Genomic DNA, 21791 nt, shown 5'->3' on the forward strand with positions numbered 1-21791 from the left:
TTAATAATTGAGTCGATGAAAAATGCGCGATGGCTTTTCATCTCTTTGGCGTAGGTGTTTTCATACAAATACGAGTACTTATGTTGTTTTTTAGGATAACTCCGTGGTTAACAATTGACATGTCACAGCGTGTAATTTTTTTCATCATCGAGTAAGTATATAGAAGAATGACATATGTGTTACTTATGTCCTGTGTAATTACGTCAGATTCCAAGTAGTTAGGTACCTGGTACTTACTAAAAAATGAATCGATGGCCAGTCAAAATATCCCAAGTGAACTCGTATTTCATTCTACATAGTTGAGTATTTACATCCACCTGATCCACCTCTCAAAAAAAAATCAAGTCAAATTCTTTTCCATTCTTCGGTTGAACTTTGATAACCCTACAATTAAAAACGATAAACTAGATTTTCGATTACATAAAAAATTCGCCAATTTTCTCCTCCCTATACAATGTCAGCTCTTGAAAACCAGTTTTTGCACACCTAAAATTCATTGAACTTTTACCCGGATAAACGAGTAGATGAAATTTTTCACAACACAATCAACTACCTAGACTACTCTAAGTGTAACTGTAATAGTCGAGATAGGCATATATGTAGGTAATACAATCTCATAATATGGGAAAAAATTGGATATGCCGCAGCCGCAGCAAAACACGTGCCAGCCAACGCATACTTTATTTACAATATAATCAATTACGCGTGTATGAGAGCAAAACAATGAATATTTTTAATAAAGTATAACATACAATTTATTTTGAACGATGATATTTCAAAGACCTTGAAAGAAGACGCTCGTTTAAGGATATCTATCGCTTAGAGCTATTGCCATGTTTTTCACGGTAGGTAGATATGCTCTGAATCTGATCAATCACTGGGATACGCAATGACCATACTACGAGTAGGTAATACTAAAACCATCATTTTTATTCCATATTTTTTTAAAACCACTCCCTCATCGAGTTGTTTTTTTTTTCGACTTTAAAGTACCTACATAAATTAGTATGCGAATGAGGAAATTTTCGAATTCCTATAAAGTTTCCATAATTTATTCTCCATATGCAGGGTACATATATCGAGAGTGTTGTCCAAAATTGATTATAGCTTCCCTCGCCCCTCAAAAATAATATTTAAAAATAGAATAAAGTGGGTTTGAGATAAAACGAGTTCTAAGAAAATCAAATTTTGATTAGAGGAAATTTTTTTCAAAACAAAAATATCAACATCATCTCAACACTGTAAATCATTGAAAAATAATGAGTGAGTATGGTAGATACGTCGAAATTCGCAGGACATCAATAATATTTTTTCGAAATTCTGATTCATTAAATTTTTCATCGCCAACAATTCAGAACATCCTTTGCGCCTGAATTTTATTTAATCTAGGATTTTTTAAAAAGTAAACATTTTTTTATCGCTCGAGAGGTCGCTTTATCGGAGACATTTTTACCCCAAAGAAAAGCAGAAAGGAAGGGAATAGTTCATATTCTGGAAAGCAACACCATAAAGATTGAGAAAAAATGAAATGAGTTTTTTAAATATGTACTTTCATGAATTTTCAAAAATCTATCAATATTCGCTCTATAAAACTGTTTTTTGAAAGCTTTCCTCAAAATGGTTTGACTACTGATGAAAAAATTTCAATTTCTTAAGGTTATTTTGCAACATTTTTTTGTAGATTTTGAAATTGAAAATTGACCTTTTATTTATCGTTTCCTCCACCAGTTCACCGAGTCTTTTAGGGTCAAAAAGTAGTCTAAAGTCGAAAGTAATTTTAAGGTATACGTGTGTAGAGAAAAGTCATAATTTTTTCTAACTGGAAATACGTAATAGATATGTAGAAATATCCTACAAATATACATACTTAGTTGATAAAATCCTTCATAAAAATCACTTTATGATGGATAGAAAAAATAAAGGTGTGAGCGAGAAAACCTTGAACCTATGTACAACGCTATAAACGGCTGGAAAGGGGGGGGATGAACGCATCCAATATTCATGTACGTATTACGTAAACTGTCACGATTGAATGGCATTGGCACTTTTCTTCAAAAAAGTTCCTTAATTTTGGGGATCTTTTCGTTAGAAGGTAGGTCTAGGTACATAATTTTTTTTAAAAACTTTTTAATTTTCAAAATTATGAACTTTGAAAGAATTTTGAACACGAACATTGCATTGATGTAAATAAATGTTGACTTGAAATAATTCGACGAAGATTGAAATATGCAAATTTTAAATGCATGCGATGGAAAATTTTATTTTCAAAAAAAGAGCGTGTTGAAAAATGGAAAGTAAGAGCTAAGAGATAACAGAAACTTGTAAAAGAACGTAAAAGTCACTGCAAAGATTATCTAAAATATTATGAAAGTAAAAAATGAAACAAACCACATGCTATTCACATGATAGATAATTCTACAAATACATCGCAAGGTACATACCTTATGGCAACCTCACGCATTTTTCATTTCCTTTCGATGCCCTTGAAGGTCAGTATAGCTCTAAAATACTGAAAAAAATACACTCTTTTTCTAAAATCTCTATTAATTAAAAATATTATATTTTATTTTTTTCAAAATAGAATATTTTTTCATGAAATTGAATTTTTGTTAAAGGTAAAAAAATCTCGTCAACAAATTTTGATTAATGGGTTCATTTTATTAATTTTTTGACTCGAAAATTACATCTCATAGCCTGATTTTCCTAGAAACACGGAAAAAATAAGACTTATCTATGCTGCCTATGATGATTTCGGGATTGAAGATGGCACCACTTACAAAATTCGTTTTGAGGTCCTAAAAGTTCATTTTCATCGATTTTACCCAAACCTGATACTTTTTAAAAGATGTCTAAATGAAGCATACGTTTCCAAAACGCGCCCAGTCCAAAGAAATATTGATAAGAAATTCATGGTACTAAGTACAATTTGGAAACGTAGAAATTGCCCAAATTGGCTGATTTTTTGATATGCTGTAGCCAAGACCCTTGGGCACAACATGTCAAAAAATCAGCCATTTTGGGCCGCAACTTTATACTAGATGGCCTTGCAACCTCACAAGGGAACCTCATGAGGTGTCCGCCTCCGATTTGAACGGGACCGCGATTTTTGGAAAGAGCATGTTCTAAAACCCCCAAATCCAAATTTTCAGCTGCCCAAGTTCATTTTTCGATTTTTGGCGAATTTTTGAAAATCCAAAATTGACCATTTTGGTGATTTATGCTTCTTTTAAAGAAGTACGTACTTGATCAGTAAAAATGTTCAAAATAAATCCTAAAACTGATATTAACCCCCCAAATCCAAATTTCGCCATTTCCAGCCATTCTGGAGCCTCCAGCGGTACTTTACAATTTCTCCGGAATTTTTAATTTGCTCCAGAAGACGTGAATATGAATTGGGCAGCTAAAAATCGAGTTGTGTGTTATACTCGATCTGTTTAACGAGTTTATCCACATTTGAGTCGGTTTTGGGAGGGACACCTCAAGAGTGGTTTTTTGACCAGTTTTTTTCATAATAAGAAATCCAAAAAAATCAAAATTTTACCGGTTGTGAGGAAATTTTTGAAATTTACGCGAATCGCTGTATTTCATCCACAACAAACCCCCCGAGGCCGAGTTCCGCCATTTCCAGCCATTCTGGAGCCTCCAGCGCAATTTTTAAATTTCTCCAGAATTTGTAATTTGCTCCAGAAGGCGTGAATATGAAGTTGGGCCACTAAAAATCGAGTTGTGTGTTATACTCGATCTGTTTAACACACAACTCGATTTTTAGCTGCCCAACTTTATATTCACGCCTTCTGGAGCAAATTGAAAATTCTGGAGAAATTGTAAAATAGCGCTGGAGGCTCCAGAATTGCTGGAAATGGCGAAATTTGGATTTGGGGGGTTAATATCAGTTTTAGGATTTATTTTGAACATTTTTACAGATCAAGTACGTACTTTTTTTAAAAAAAAGCATAAATCACCAAAATAGTCAATTTTGGATTTTCAAAATTCGCCAAAAATCGAAAAATGAACTTGGGCAGCTGAAAGTTTGGATTTGGGGGTTTTAAAACATGCTCTTTCCAAAAATCGCGGTCCCGTTCAAATCGGAGGCGGACACCTCAAGAGGTTACCTTGTCAGAATTTTTGAAAATGGACTTGGTGCAGTTTGGAAACGTATGCTTCAAATGTTTAGGAGGTGGAAGTGGGTGAAAATGGTCAAAAAAAGTCGAATAAGAAGTCAATCCATAAAAAAGTAACAGTTGTAATAACATTTATATTTTATACAAAAATCAGACGTTTCTTAGAACAATTCAATTGGAGAAAAACTTTCTTCCAAATGGACCTTGGAAGCAGATTTGGCATGTACATCTGAAGGGTGTCGTACATGTTCTTTTTGGGGATCTCGACCTTTAAACCCAATTCCCACTCCTTTGATATTACAAAAAAAATGGATTTTACCACATTTTTAAACGATTTTTGATTACCTATGCGTCATCGCAGGAACCTCATGTGCCTTTTGAATAGCTTTTTTCTATGCTGATTATTGATGTTTCCAAAATTGGAAAGAGTGAGCAGCTAAATCAACCCCCTCCTTCTCCCCTCAGTATAATTCTGATTTACATAACTCTTCAGAAGTTGAATTTTCATTTTTCAATTTTTGGAAAATTTTTAAAAAATTTAAATTTGAGACGTTCCCTATGGAAAAAAAAATCAAAATTGCAAGCAAGTGAGTAGTTGGGATAGAAAAGGCTAAAAGGTACACTATTTCCGACCGTCAGAATAAATTTGTGGTATTTGAAAGTAGGCCAATTCTGGAACCTCCAGCAAATTTTTTGATTTTCATAGTTTTCAAAAAATCTAACAAGGAAAATTTCACATTAAATTCAGCATCCGAAAACTCTTATCAATTTTTCAGGGGACCCTTTTGATCGATTTAGCCACGAATTTTCAAATTTTGCTACTCTGCTATCTTTTGGTTCAATTCTTATTTTAATGGTGATTTTCTTCGAAAATGATGCAAAAATTCTGCAAACACTCCAAATTGGCAAGAGACAATCACCAATCGATTCGAGAGGTCGAAAACAGAGTATAAACCAAATATCAGCTTTCCACTACAATTTGATTAAATTTTTATTTTTTTCATAAGAAATAGACCGAAATGGTTTTTTTTTAATTCGTCAAAAATCAAAAAACTAAATCAGCACTTGAAATGTTGTCCACTCATTCACTTCCACTAGATGTCTATCATCTCTGACTGGTCCAAAAAATGTTCTAGTAGTTGGGATACATCTTCCAACTCTTGTAAGAAAAAATATTTATATGATATAATTTTCAATTAATTTTGATGAAAAAAGCTCGATTTCACGATATAACCTTGATTAATCATTAATTGATTGAAATCAAACTGAAAAGTTGTCAGAATTAGAAAATTTTCATCACATTTCGAATCAACTTTTGACGAAGGAGTGAAGGGTTCAGAATATCGTCCCATTAAAAATGATTTATAAAATTTCAAGATAAGCAAAATTACACGAAAAAAATTAGTTAATTTTAAATAAATTAGTTCTATGGGGTCATTGAGTCAATCAGTCAATTTTTTTTGATAGGCACGTGTAAGTAAATTGCATTTCATTTTTCGAGTAGGCTCGTTTATCCACATAGATAATTTACCAACTTTTACTCCAGTAAGTATACCTCAATGGGACAAAAACTATAGGAAACGAACTTGAAACAATTCATTCATCTTTACCTTGAAAAAAATCACACGAATCGCCTAATTAATTGAGACGAGTTGACGATGATGACTCGTGCAAAAAAAAGGCTCTGGATTGAAACCACTAGTACTCGGTGAATTCAAATACCTTCAATTCACACGACATGGATCACTATTCAATGTAGGTAAGTCTACAACAGGTAAGAGTACGTGTACATCTCCACATCTCTCATCGTACACATAAAAGACTCTATCCAATACATCACATTAATCATAACCTACTAATCTCTGGTAATAAAGTATCGACTAATCCATGCGAATAATTGAAAAACAACGAGTACAAAAACACGTTGTCGTAAAAATAAAACAATTCTTTTTCGAAAATTTCATCCCGACTCCATCGTTTTCCCCTCGGATCACTTTGAAATTTATTTTTACTACACGTGAACAAAGCGCCGACCAAACCCCGGTAATTTTTTAGGTACTTGTCTAATCATTTATATAAGTTCAATATTATCGTGGTACAATCGTGATAATACTCAACTCATTGGTTACATAATCTTGGTGGAAGAAGCGATATCGCGCGTAGAAGGAGTCGTTTGGCTTAAACGTGCGCGTCCGTTTGAAATCGACTCTTCAGTTCATTTCGAATAGTTCAAGTTTTCCGTAATGGGTTGTACTAGACGGGTTGTTTTAGTGCTCGTTCTTGTCGCGATAAGTTTCGTAAAAGCGAAGAACTTGGGTTTCGGCATAAACGGTACGTTACCTATATACCTACATTTTCAATTAGGAAAAAAATTTCAATTTTTACTCATTTTTTGAGTCGAAATAAAAAGCAAAAATTGAAATTTTTTCCAAAAAATATAACCATGCTTGGTTTTAATTTCACGCGAAGCTACGAGTACATAAATGTACATCAGCTTATCTACGTTTTTTTTTTGTGTGTGAATTTAAGACGTTAATTTGTTTATTTTTTAATTATCGTTCGGATACGAAAAAACGTAAATAACGAGTCAATTTACCAAGTAATTTCTCATTATCGGTTTGGTATGCACTGCAGATAAATTCTCCTTCGTTTTTTTTTTATGATTCATCGAGAGTATGAGTAAGTTACGTATTTTTACATCGCTGGAAACATTTTTTTATGGATCAAAAAAAGTGAAAAATAATTGTTCGACGATTTATTCAAATGAGTTTTACTCGTATAATTTGATTATTGAAAAAATGACTTTTAATTTAAAAATATGAGGGAACTTCTTATGTACTCGACAAAAATTCAATTTTAATAACACGAAATCTCGTCAACATTTTTATAAGATTAGGGTTAAATACCTACATATTTTTTGAAGTTAGGGCATGAACTAGGAATTTTTAATACTCAATTCTCTAATTTTATTCGATATTAAAGTTCCCTTTTACATTGGTAGGTATTTGGAATGTATCTTTCGAAATATTCGATTAGTATTTCTATTTTTTACAAAGCAATACTTTCTAATTAGAACGAAGTGGATTTATTATCAAATTAAATCGACCATGCCTGATTTCAAACTGATTCTCATTCAAAAATATTTAAATCCTGTGATGTAGAAGATGAAGATGATTCCAGAGATATCTATCTATACGATTTTGAGTATTTTTGTTTCGATTGGTACGAAGATAAACAATTTTTTTCAAGTTCATTAGCCTGCAATAATGTTGAAATCATTCAACTCAGCATAAAATGTAACTCGAAGTTATGAAAAATAAGATAAGATATTTTCAAATATTTCCTCAAGTACTTGAAACATATTTTCTAAACATCAATTTTGAAATACTCTTTCACTCAGTATGCACAATGCATTTTATTTCTGACAGTTTTATCTTATTTGTATTCAATATTCATCTTGTCTTTATTATTAGAACGAAGTCTTGGAAATATTTTGAGAAAAACCAAACAAATACTTGAGATATTGAAATACCGAGAATTGCTGAAAATATGAAATACAATGAAATTTTCGTTAAAAACCAGGTACCTACCTACTCTAAAATTGAGCTCTTATCAATAAAAATTTAGCACGACAATACTAATTTCCAATTTAGAAAAAAACAAAACAAAATTTTGAACAGATAACTAACTAAACAAAACGCAAAAACAGCAGAATGTTACCTATTGCGTTTCGAAAAAAGTGAAGACAATCACGTAGAAAAGGAAAAGAGAACTGAAATGGCATCGTAAAGTTTGAAAATTGCGCTGCAACTCAACAATGTAGGTAAAATTGTCCTCGTGAACTTTAAATACACGATATATTACTAAACAACAGAATGAATATTAGTTTTACAAGCTGTGTACAAAATTTCTGAAAAAATTAAAACTTGAAAAATTCACAAAAATATTGAAAAAAAACCATTCAGGTAAATACATAAATAATGCATTTTTAATAAAATGGCCAATATTTCCAATTTTTTTTACGCTCCAGAAAAAAATTAATAATTCAGTGTTTGGAATGCAACAAAGTCTGTCAAAATTTCAATTCACAAGGACCATCAATGCACTTCTGATTTTTCACCCCCCCTCCTTGTACTGTTCCACTTCTACTCGGTCCATAGTTTCATTACTAGACTAGTGAACTGGTTAGAATATTAGAAATGGTTGAATCCTTTGATGCAGTGTTGCCACTGTACTATAATTTTTTCGTGATTATGGGCTTTTTTAATTTTTCTTCTGCAGGGTTGCCTTTATTACTGTTGAATCTCTCTTGAGAAATTTTACTGTGTTTAATTGAAAATGTTATTTTTTTTTTAAATTTTGTGTTACCTGTTTGGAACCACAATCGAAAGAAATTCAGTGGTCTTTTGGATTTTGAATTGAAAATTTTTGTTGAATCTAAAAATGTCAAGAACTGAAAATACTAGAAAAATTGATTCAGTTTGACAGAAAATGCCCTGTCGTTTTTTTTGTTTTTCAAAATTCAAATTGCAAAAAGCTGATTTTTCTTAATCTATTACGGAGCACGCTTGATGATAAATCAGCTCAAAAGTACCATAATTGTGTAGAGTATTTTTTTCAACTTTCCAAATTTAAGTCATAAATTTTGTATAACTTTGAGGGCAACTCTCTTCTTCCTTGCTAGAAATCCCGAATTCTTAAATGAATGTGAAAAAACTCATTTTTTGCAAGACTAATAAGTATGAATCAGTTTAAGAGATATCTCTATACCCAATAAATTTAATACCTACAGTTGAACAATTTTATTTGATAGATCAAATCAAAAGTTTTAATAACATTTATTTTCAAGTCCATTTTAATCGACAATCGACAAATTTCATTAAAAATAAATTGAGAAGACGATTTGGCCATTCAGATAGATAAGTAGGTATAAATATAAAATAGAGAAGATAATATCGACCTAGCGAAAGTCAAAATTTCAAAAAATGTCCTCGTATGTGAACGTGATTCATTTTAAATTTTTCCTAGAATTTGGTAACATTTTCGTTATCGATTTTGTGAAATAGTGACAATTTTAAAATTTAAAAAGTTCTTCATCGTTTTTCAATGGAAATTTACCGACGGTTTCATAAGCACTGCTCGCTTCTTATCACACGAAAAGATAGTAATAGTGGTCAATATTTTCAAATAAGCGACACGAAGTAATTTTAGAATAAAAAACGGGACCTTTTTATACAGAACTTCAAAATAATAAATAATTATTATTAATAATTCAAATAACCAAGTAAAAGTACCTCGCAAATTTGTAAAATATCCAAACAGATATTCTCAAAATTTGAATTCGAACACAAAATCAAAGCTAAATTAGAGTGGAGGGTGGGAGGGGGAAACTGTTGAAATGAAAAAACACAGATAAATTAAACATTTAATGGGGAAAATTGGGTATATTGCCAACAATTATTGATCATTGTTTGGCCTCCGTAGTAATTTTTCCATCTCTTTAAAATATGCACAATTTGTATAACTTCAAGGAAGATCCAACGGAACTTTAAACCTTCAAAAGTTGTTCATTTTTTACCAGATTACCCATCGAAAGTTCAATTTTGAGCAATGTTTTTTCCGCTCTAGTCCGAGAATGGGTCCCAGTCTTGTCCATGCCTAAAGTTCAGGGTACATCTATAAGTGGGATTCAGAGTGTCTAATAAAATTTCAAAACCAACAAGAACGACCTTATGACCTTTGGAAGGACTTTTCAAAATGAAAAATGAACCAATACTACACCTCCTCCCAGAAAAAAATGGTAATTTTTGAAAAAGAAAGCCCATTAAGCAAAAAGAAGTAGGTAGATACAGGGTACCCAGATACCTTTCTTGGCCATTTAAACCCCAGATGTAAAATTCAAAGTCTACGAAATTATTTTGAGAAGTTGAACATTTGTAGCTCGGAAAACTGAGAAAAAAATTATCTAATTATGTTTTTCAAAAATTGAAAAATTGGCAATGAAATTCCGAACAAAATTCATATGAAATTATCGGAACTTATCGCGATTGAAATGAACAGAACAGAATACAAAAATTGAGTAATCCATACAAAAAACATTACCATTTCATATACTTACTAAAAATTAATTTCAATTTCATATTCACTTGAGTGACTTGAGTACGCAGATGTTACGTAGCACTTAAATCATTTTAATTACCTAATTTGTAAACCTAACTAATGACCTGACGATTAAATCGCGAAAATATTGAATCGGCCGTCATCAAAGAAATGACTCTTGGTCGTTGAACTACGTCGAATCGTTCCAATATACTAAAAATTATGAAATTAATGATCAAAATGTAAACTTAGTGACGGAAATTTTCGTTCAAATGCTCAATTTTCAAGTTTCTGCGAATTCGAGATCATAACAGATGTAAAAAAATTTAGATGAAAATTACAGGATGAATTGTATCTGATTTTGTACGTGAATTGATAAATTTTTCAGAAATCACAGCTTGCACCAGAACAAGTGTGTCCGAGCCGAAAGGGGGGGGGGGTATTTCTCCACATCAAAATTTAAAAATTGAATAATTAACCGAAAAAACGTGCGTTTTTGAGTGGATACCAACTTGTAAAAAATGGTGAATTGACCGATGGCTGGAATTTTCAGAATATTCAGTGGCAGTTCATCTTGGATGATCTGGCCTCCAAAATGTCGACAATACAAATTTTGATTTTTGATTCTGTAGTTCTCTTCCATCATTTATGCATGATGCAAGGTTTCATTTTCATTAAAATTTTTCATTTCAAATGAATTTTTCTCAGCGAGAATCATAAAGTACACTAAGGGTCAATGGTTTGAGAAGCAAAGGAAAGAGAAAAGTCTTTTTCCCAGCTGCTCAAATTTTTAGACAACTAAGCAAACAATTTTTAAACATATCTACGAACAGGGTAGCAAAATTATTCAATTAAAGAAGAACTTTCTCATTTAAAACATTTTCATCAAAAATAATCAACCCACATAGATTTTTTAATATTTATTCAGCTCAAGCTAAAAGACTGAACATTATTTTTGAAATGATATGCCCACATTTCGCATTTATTTTTTTCAGAAAATTAAAATCGTTTTTGTGCTGTTGAAGTGTGTGCTTAAATAGCTTAAACCTATAACATTTTTATCAAGAAAAATAAAAATTATCATTCCTTTTCATTAATCTTTTAAGCCAACGTTCTATCCATTCAGAACATAAGAATCCTTTTTAATTTTCAAGTATCGTTGAATGCAAATGAAATGACTCAACAGCAATACCACGCCAACTTAAAACGAATTATCATAAATGGAGTTCCATTAATCGCGAGCTCTTATCTATAGGAATTAACTTTATCATATCATTACCCACTATAAATGAACAAATAGGTAGTTTGAAATTAAATTTTTAATTAATTATTTTTTCCAACCCGCCTTCCCACCGTAACTACCCAATACGGTAGGCATGTCTTAGCACTTTGAAAAGAGAAAAAAAATTATGGTAAGATAGAAAATAAGTTGGCATACAAAATATTTATAATTTAAGCACAAATTCTCACATCGGCCGATGAAATCACTCCATCTGCATCTCTCACTCTATTATGCCATCGTATGATCTTGAGTTGTTTACAATATATTCCTACCTACCTACTTGCAAATGCAAAGTAAATTTCCATTTGGTATGATTTAATAAATCTCCCTTTATCTCAAGTACTCGAGTATTATACAGTTTTCTTTTTATTTAATTTCAACACAATTATTATCTACTGTTTAAACGCCATAAATCATTTTGGCAGGCGTATTGCCTGTTTCGATCAAGAAAATCGCCGCACATTTATAAATTTATGGTTCTAATTGAACAGGTTTTATTGATCTAAGGTGCGTCTTTATCGAGTTCGATGCAGTGTTTTACTTATATATGTACTTCTTGTAGATAAATGAATTACACTTTGTTCTGCTGAAATATCGACTCACAAAGTGCATAATTATTTTGCTTCAATTATTATTATCTCGGTGTATTGAAAGTTCTCTGTCTCTCAAAGGAAACTTGATATTTTCATTAATTTGTTGAGAATTTTTTCAAATACCCATCACTAACTTCCTTGAAATGAATGGTACATACTTATTTAAAAATCATAGCGAAGAAAATTTAAACAATTAGATAATTTTTTCCTTATGATAGAATAATGGCATGCATCATAAAATATTTTGTGATAAAAAATTATCTCGGTAATTGCAAATTAAATGTTTCATCGCGTGGTTTACCTACCTACATTTTTACAGAATGAGTATTTTTTACTCAACTTTTTGGTTAGATAGGTATTTTACAGGATAATCTAGTCATAAAACATGCAGGCAAATTGAGATAGATAGGTAGCTGGTAGGTATAGTAGATACCTGCACATTAAAAGTGAACATTTAAACTAGGAACTTTTCATTTTAATCATATTCTATCTGACAGATATCGCATTTTGAGACCCACTTTCAAGTTTCGACGAGATGAAAAATTAATTCTTTTTTTTTTTAATTTACTCTCCAAAAACTTTTAACACTCATGTGAAAAGTGGGTCTCAAAATACTGTAATTGAACAATTATCAAAACAGGTCTTTAAAGAGTTACATGCCAGTCTTTTGTAAATTTTATGTATTTTTTTTTTTTCAATTCAACACCTAAAAATCTAAAAATACTATCTCCCCACCCTCTCACCAGTTTTCAAAATTGGCCCTCAAATCAAAATTTCTCTTGCAATACAATCAAAACAAACGTTGTAAACTAAATAAATGTGACAGAAAAAACAAAAACTCTGAAAAATTTTTTAATTATTTTCAATAGTAACGAGTATCTGAAACAAATTCCAATCCAAGACATTGACAATAATCTGAAATATCCACAAGAATTTGAGGATTCGCCTTCATTTTTCAAGGGTTCCTTCATAGTTCCCAAAATAAAATTTCAAATCTGCCGTTTTAGAATTTCATGAGTTTTTAATGACTTTGGTTATTTTTATGACTAGTAAAAAAAAACTTGGCATAGAAATTTATCGCTCATTGGTGCTGTTTTTAAAATCGAAAAAACCTGAAAGAAACGATTGTAGCGTGTTTAGGTTCCTTGAATTTTGAATATTAAAATCCCACATGTCGAATAATTCGCACACAGATGTATAGATCTTTTGCTTTTTTTGATTTGAAAAAATTCATTTAAAAAATCATTGAAAAATATTCGTATCTTACATCAAAATTTTTGCTCTCTTTTAGTTGACCAAATTTGATTTTTTTTTCAAATTTTGCTCTCTCATTTTCAATTTTACCTACCCAACCAAGCACAAAGAAAAACGTCACGTATGTACTTTGTAATTTGATTCATCCTACCACAACATGTGCTTCCATGTATTTGGCAGGCTTCTAATCCTTCCTAATATCATACCTATGTATACTCAACTTAAGTTTTTCCCCCATACGTACTTGACTTATCTACACAAATTTGAAAAATAAAATAAAAATACTAAAATACTAAAAATAAATAAATGTTTATTTTTCAATTGAAACAATTATCATTTTACTTCAGAAGTCATTAATTTGAACCGAGAAAAAACTGAAGACCCCTCATATTGTGCATTGACGTACACGTACATCAAGTTCAATCACACTAAAATTTTCTGTTTTTAAAATAACAAATAACACGTGTTATCGGTACAGCACGACATTTTTAGATTTTTTTGCAATTTTATGACTTGAATTGGATTTTTTGAAGGGAAAATTCCATGGTATTGCCAGCAGCCTTGAAATACGTATGGTATTAATTGAAAAATATCCAAATGTATATTTTTAATAAATGGTACATATCTACTAAAAATAATTCACGAGTGATACTAGTTTACGAATTTTTTAACCTGACTCGCGTGGGTATTGAAAATAAACGAACGTGTTTAAAAATCAATTTTGCAACCTGAACGACTGATTTACCCATAAATTGTATACATATAGCGTTGTAAGATAAACAGGTATCTGTTTTGAAATTTTTCGTACCTACCATGATTACTAAGTAAAGTTGAAAATTTTGAAAATTCTCAGTAAAAAGCAATACTTATTTGTTTAGATAAGGGGTTCATAGAATATGTAACTTTCAGTATAGCAACGTAATATTTGAACAGAGAACTTTTATCGTAATTCGTAAAAGAATATTTTAACTCGTAACGAAATACATATTGTATAACACCTTCGAAGTGATGACTTTCGGCAGGAAGTGGATAAAGTCATACGATTTAGTATTTTAATACCACGTGTGTAAAAACGAGAGAAAAACGTAGATTTTTTTAGAATAGAAGAATAAGTATCGCCATAACTGTTTGTTTTACATGTGCTTAAAACACAATATTATCGCAATATGTGTCATAGAAGAAAATGAAAATGATAAATTATCATCGCGCGACCTCGCGTCGTCGCCGCAGAGTTGAAAAACATCAACCGCTGAAATTCACCTGATTGCGCATAGTTAACTAAAAAAGCTTTCATTATTTGTTACAGAAAATAAATCCATCGAACATGATTTCCAAACGAACGATACCGAAATCATAAACTGTCCGACAAATAAAGAATCGATTGATGAATTTCCATCGGATATCTTCAACCAGTTCCAGAGAATACACGGTGCCATAATATTCCATTTAATAATCGGATTCTATTGTTTCGTATTGATCGCATTCGTCTGCAATGATTACTTTTTACCATCGGTGTTTTGTATTTGCCAAGGTAAAGTTCGCTTTCATTGAAAAATTCGATGACGTAGTAAAAAGTCAATGAATTTACATCGGCGAGTAAAAACAATACCGATGATGACGTAATATAGTTTACATTTTTAATTAAAATTTTCGGTCATATGTATTCCTCCTTCTTGATCGTTTTAAAAATACGTATTCCTATTCGATTCACGTTGGATATTTATAATTATTTCTATTTTCCAGTTTATTTACATATTTAAGTAATCGGTAAATTAATGTCAACAGATTTGCATTTATCGCCCGATATCGCTGGGGCAACATTTATGGCAACTGCAACTTGTGCCCCGGAGTTATTCGTTAATGTTATTGGAACCTATTTGACCGAGTCCGATCTAGGAATTGGAACAGTAGTTGGCAGTGCAGTTTGCAATATACTCGGAGTAACCGCGTGCGCCGGACTCGCTGCTAGCAAGGTAGTTCACAAGCTGATTAATTAATTTTTTTTCTTCTTTTATAAATGTATACATCGGCGTAAAAGCGACGAAGGTTGTTAACTTATTAGAAGACGTCAATCGCGTCGCATATACGCTCAATTTCTAAGTAGAAAATATTTATTCAAATGAAGCTGATAATTTGGAAATTATTGTTAGGTAGAATATAAAATTGGAAGTCTGGCCTTTGCTACGTGATAGCGGAACTTACATAATCGTGGTCGGATTATTAGCTGTGATATTGGCCGATGGAGTCGTCCAGTGGTACGAAGCACTCGTACTGTGCATATTATACTTTGTGTATTTCATCCTGATGTTTACCCAAAAACGTATCAAAACTGCGGCCAATAAAATACTAACTTCGAAAAATTCGTTCAATTGTAAGTATACTGTAGGTATTCTTTGTATCTGAGGTGCAAGAAAGCGGAAAAGATTCCTAATGTAAATAATCGCTATATTGCGGGGAAATTTAACTTATCATCAGTAGACGAGTTTAATATCTTCACTCGTTTATCTTAAGTAAATAAAACTTTTATAGGTAGCAATATCTTTAGCAAACAATGTATCGTACGATTCGTTTTTAAATCTTACAGCTAAATTAAAACTTTTATCTGATTGTTCTATTTTGATTTTTTTTCTACGCAGCGACATCTTCGATGGACGCAATTATGTCTGGAGTACCTGCAGAACCTGTTTACGGAACATATCGACCATTTTATTTCGGCGATTATGTTCCTCATGGACATGGACATGGTTCACATAATCATAATTCTCATAACGAAAAGCCATCGCAACAAAACAAAGAAGGCAATAACGAAAAACAAAGCATCGACGAAAGTAAATATTTACCTGAAATATTTCGATTTTTATTGCACCACTTGAATGACATTCTAGTTCTGCAGTTACCTCCTACCGTTACTTTCCAGCTACTGTTCAAACAAAACACTTATGTACTTTATGAAACTGAAATAATTTATATATTGATTTATTCCATAGTCGAACCTATATGCTCACCTCCTGGAGGATTTTTGATGAACATTTGGTGGTTAATGTCGGTACCGGTGTCACTGGTGTTATCCGTATCCATTCCAGACTGCAGGGTGTATAGGAAGATCTATCCGTTGACGTTCATCATGTGTATTGTTTGGATTGGGATTTGCTCGTATATTGTGTCCTGGATGATGACAATATTCGGTAAATTAACAGATAATAAGTATAATTATTTTTGTATTATACGAAGCGTTGCCATTTGCCATTCGGTCTCGCCAGTTGATGTTAAGTTAAAATGAATTGATAAAGCGTTACTTTCGCTGAATCAACAATAATCAATTCAAAATGCTTACTTGATTGTATGCTTCATAAAGATTGCGAAATTACGACGATAGGCAATAATTTTTCCGTTTGATTTGGAATCGAAATTCGATTCGAAATGCAACATCTCCAAAATTTAATTTCTGATTTCTGAATTCTGAAGGACGGGACCGGACACCGGACATCAACGAAAAAAAACACATTATTTTTTGATAAGAATAAAAAAGCAGCCATATGACTCGTGACGTCATACACACATTACCGGACTTTATTTTGTCAGCTCGTAGGTGGATGGGGTGTAATTGATACGTGTTCAGCTTCAGATTCAGATTTTCAGTTTGTTACCTATTTGTATGTACTCGTATGTATTTTGCATTCAAAAAATGTTATCAAAATCAAACTTCATAGTTCAGTTCTAAACTTCAAATTTTTGTTTTTTTCCAAATTGATTTTTAGCAAATATTACTTGAATAACTATCTAGTACCTCTACCTATTCGTTCATTTTTTGATCTTAATGGTCAATCCTGATTCCTGAATTTATGAATTTTTTCAATCTCTAATGTTTCATACTTTTAATTTTTTTTTAAATTCGTTTTTTTTTATCAATTAATATTACTCGACTAATAACTACTAATTCGTTTATTCGATGATAAGTGTCAATTTTGAATTTATGAATTTTTCAATCTTCAAAAACGAAAACAAAATACCTATTAAAAAATTCAAAGTTTGGAACTTTGGACTTTGAACTTTTGAAGATTGAAAAAATTCAAAAATTCAGAATTAGCTTATTAAAAAGTGTGCAAATAATGGAGTAGGAGCCATGTATGACTATATAGTACTGCAGTAGTTGAATTTAAAAAAAATGCGAACTAAAAAATTCAAAATTGACTTATAATGTATTATGTAACAAAGTACCTAGTCAAGCAGTAAATACCTACTTGATGAAAATAAGAAAAAAAAGAAAACGAATAACAAAACTCAAATTAAAAATTAAAACCATGTTGATTTGACTGAGAAAAAATTATGAACGAATTCTGAATTTAAAAATTTTTCGATAATTATTGCAATCCATCCACCTGAAAGCTGATAAAATAAGGTCTATGCAACATGCAACAAGGTTCAACCCGCAAAAATGTGTAAGTATTGGAGGGTCGTGGTGTAATTCAGACGATTCAAATTTGAAAGTTCAAAGTTTGGGCATATAGGAAATAAAAAAATATAAAAAACAATAAAATATGTGTTTCCTACACGTTGATTAAATATGTATAATATCTACCTATAGGTAATTTGTATTTAAAATTGTCGATACAGGTTACACATTCCAAATTAACGACGCAGTGATGGGTATAACATTCATAGCAGTCGGTGGCAGTATTCCAGAGGCATCTTCTGCGGTTGTAAACGCCAGAAATGGTAAACAGTTCGATATAATTTTCCTTATTGACAATGTATTGATATGCATAGAGAATATTACAATCAATAGCATTGGCACGTTCTCTATATTGATGTAATAAGCAATCCATATCAATTTGATTGCTGAAATTAGTAATGAAATTTCAATATAAGGAGACAATATTACATAAGTTAAGTACCTACCTATGTTTATTTTACGTTGCAGGAATTGGATCTATGTCAATTAGCAATGCCTTGGGAGCGAATACTTTGGATATTTTGATATGTTTAGGAGGACCATGGTTAATAAAAACATTACTTCCTGTTGAAATTGGTGGAGGACCGATCACATTAGAAACTCGTGGTCTTGCTTTTAATTGCTTATGTTTAATAGTAAGCGTTGTAATTTTAAATATTGTAACTTACTCTAATTCTTTTTATATGAATCGTATGTACGGTTTCATTTGTTTATTATGTTATTTTTTCTTCATCACGCTTTTGATATTGTCTGATATGAATGTTTTATTCAATTTTGGAACAAGTGCTTGCAGCTGAGAGTAGGATTATATCTTACAACTACCTACTTGTTATTAAATTCGAACAATTACATACCTATGTATTTGTATGAGAATTTTTTTAGATGATGTATTACGTATTAGATATATAGATATCCATTTTTTTTATTATTTTTTTTTTACAACGATAAAGTCATATAAGTTAGTTTACCTATTTGTGTAATCAGTTGAGGAAAGGTGTAAATCATGTGGCTCTAAAATTATTATGATTTTCATCACTGGCGTCGCTAACCGGTGTGCCCGGTGTGCACGGGCACACCTGTTCATTCTCAAAAAAAAAAAAAAAATACAAATCAATTACTTGGGTATAAAATAAGTTTGAACTTGCAATTTGGTTTGTTAAATGGTTGTACTTACTGATTCTTTCGCATGGATTCTTACATCAAAGAAGGATGAGATGATAATCGAAGGAAGGGCAAAACAAAATCAATTAGATGTGTTCTTTTTACACGGATTTTGGCAGCTTTTCGAGAATCTGGATTTTGGCAAATTTATAAATCCACAAGAATCTGCTTGGGTAGCAGCTTTTGAAAATGGATTTTTGATTTTACATAGGAAAAGAAGACTTGAGGTTTTCAAATATTGGTGAAAGTAGTCTCAGAAATGTTTTAAAAAAGAGATTTAAAAAAACACCCAAAATCCAGATTCTCGAAAATCTGTCAAAATCCGTGTAAAAAAACACATCTAATGATAATAAACTGATCAGAATCCATACTGTGCATAAGAATGACAAAATAAGAGACAAGAGATTGCACAGAAACAAACCCTTACATCATTAAAAAAAAAAAAAAACATTTTTGGGCCAGAATGAGAATTTTGGTGTGGGGGGGGGGTGGAAATTTTACAACTTGTTTTCATAATTTTGAAAATTGGCACACCTGTTCAGATTGTCTAGCGACGCCACTGATTTTCATAAGTTAACACTTTTCTTGAATTGATAACTTTCTTTCTCTTTTTTCTTGTATGTTTTTAAGACTTGTTATTAATTTCTGTATATAAATTCATTATGTATCAAATATTACTTTAAAATTATGTACCTACCTAACTGTGTAACTACATTATTTTATTTTTATTTTTTTAGTTTATAAGTACTCTAAATTAAAATGAATACCTACACCATAAGAAGATATTTCGCTTTAAGAATTACTGATTATTGTTATTATTGGTTAAAATTATTTGATTTATTTTGCAATTTTTTTTCTTTTCCACACAAAATCAATGAAAAATACCAAGTATTTTGTAGGTAAAGGTATACCTACTTCCCTTTTCATTTCAATTTTGAATTATATCTAGATGCCGTCTAGTAAGTATTATTTATTTGATTTTGGAATGTTTTTTTTTTTTTTTCATACGCAATGAAATTGAAAAAAACTATCAATCCATACCCCTTCCCTCACAGATGTGAATTATCATATCGTGGTTCTGAAATTATTATTAAGATTGAAAATCAATAAGGAACTGATTTTAGAATTTTCTACTCAATGAATTGGAAAAAGAGAATTATCACGTTTCTGATTCATATTTTCATATAAATTTTCTTTAATAATTTTGTTACATTTTTTATAGCTCAAATTTTACCGCGAACATTTCTATTGTAATAAAAACTTCTAGTCCAAATATACTGTGTAGTAGTTTGCATTTGCAATACTTAATAAATTACGTTTTATTGCCTTTTCATAATGCTTGATGTGTACTTAACTTACGTACCTATGTAATTAGATATTTGTTTTGCAGTTCCTTTTTAATCACTAATTTAATTTATGTACGTACGTACTGTATTTACAAACTTACTTATATATTTTCATACGATTGTTGCTTGTACCTAGTATTTTTCCAAAGAAAAAGCGAAGTATGTTATTGTAATATATTTAAATATATTGTACACTGTGATTTCAATTGTTATTTTTTCAATTTGATACGCTGATATATTTTATGCGTCGATTATTAGGCTAGAAACTCCTACCTAAGCTTATTCGCACAAAAACGACAATAAATAGAAGTATTTTCAAATTAACCAAACGTTTTTGAGCCATAACCCAACTTAGTCTATGTATTATTGTATTCTACCGGCTCAGGTGCACTTTTTTGCAGTTTTTGGAATTGGTAGGTACCTGGTACCAGAACAATTGATGTTTTTTTTTTCACTTCAGGTTATAGATTATAATATAAATAAGTAAATAATTATAGATCGTGATCGTTGGATAAGGTGTCAATGAATTATTGAATCATCTCTGATGAGATGAGACCCAAGTGAATATTTTTCAAAATGGTCCTAGTTCTGATAAGTGATAACTGATAATCTTGTTTCCTAGTAGATAGATAGTTAGGTAGGTACTTATATTACATACATGTACTGTTACGTTACCTATGCTAAAATTAAGCTCAAGATGACGTCTTGAAATCTATTCGTTTGTCTTCAAATGAGTTTTTAATTTTTTATTCCAAATTTCTGTATTTGTAAGATACTGTAGACAGTAGGTCTCTTATCATTATCTTTGTATCAAAATTGAAAATTCTATGCGGACAAATAATTCTAAATTCTAAATTTCTAATTGTTTTCCAAAATTTTCAACTCTTGAAATTCTGAGGCCAAAGAAATGACATCACTGTCATGTTACTCAAAAATATGTGATTTTCAGCCGCAAAAAAAAATAGAAAAACAATTAAAAATATTGAGTTTGGCAATTTAATTTAAATTTTTGATTTTGACGATGGCTTTTGATGCATCTGCGCATGCGTCGAGTGATTGTGTGTGCGTACGTGTAGACCGGTTTGTTATCAGCAAGAAAACAGATAACAGATCGCCGATCCTTTTGTGTAGTAAATTGATTGATTGAATTTTGAATTATTGAAATTATTAGTTATTACAAGAATTAAAATTGAGTTCAATGAGTTAATGATGTGATACATCAGAAACATGGATACCATGTATAAAAAGCAGAGAAAGAATGAAAATGTGATGATGGGAAAAATTTTTAAAAAGTGAGTTCATGATTCTTGAAGATTTATCACCTGTCATCAGTGTATTAGGTAATTTTCATTTCATTTTGTTTCAAACATTTTTATTTTTTATTTTCTGTGATTCAATTAGGACCCGAAAGATATGTCGCAGCCGTAAATATTTTTATTGCAAGATGGGTAATCCACGATTTCGTTATTTCCCGTAGTACGA

General features: G+C 31.1%; 1 protein-coding gene across 1 annotated transcript; it reads left to right on the plus strand.

The window, feature by feature from the left end:
* Positions 1 to 6250: 6250 nt before the first annotated feature.
* Positions 6251 to 20509, plus strand: LOC135846393 (sodium/potassium/calcium exchanger 3-like). The gene is made up of 8 exons (XM_065365469.1): positions 6251 to 6452; positions 14656 to 14880; positions 15135 to 15322; positions 15504 to 15720; positions 15986 to 16177; positions 16337 to 16534; positions 17964 to 18065; positions 18271 to 20509. The coding sequence occupies exons 1-8, from the start codon at positions 6365 to 6367 to the stop codon at positions 18597 to 18599; spliced, it is 1539 nt and encodes a 512-aa protein (XP_065221541.1). The 5' UTR covers positions 6251 to 6364; the 3' UTR covers positions 18600 to 20509.
* Positions 20510 to 21791: the final 1282 nt, after the last annotated feature.

The sequence above is a fragment of the Planococcus citri genome, chromosome 5 (assembly GCF_950023065.1).
Source record: "Planococcus citri chromosome 5, ihPlaCitr1.1, whole genome shotgun sequence".
Classification (NCBI taxonomy): domain Eukaryota; kingdom Metazoa; phylum Arthropoda; class Insecta; order Hemiptera; family Pseudococcidae; genus Planococcus; species Planococcus citri.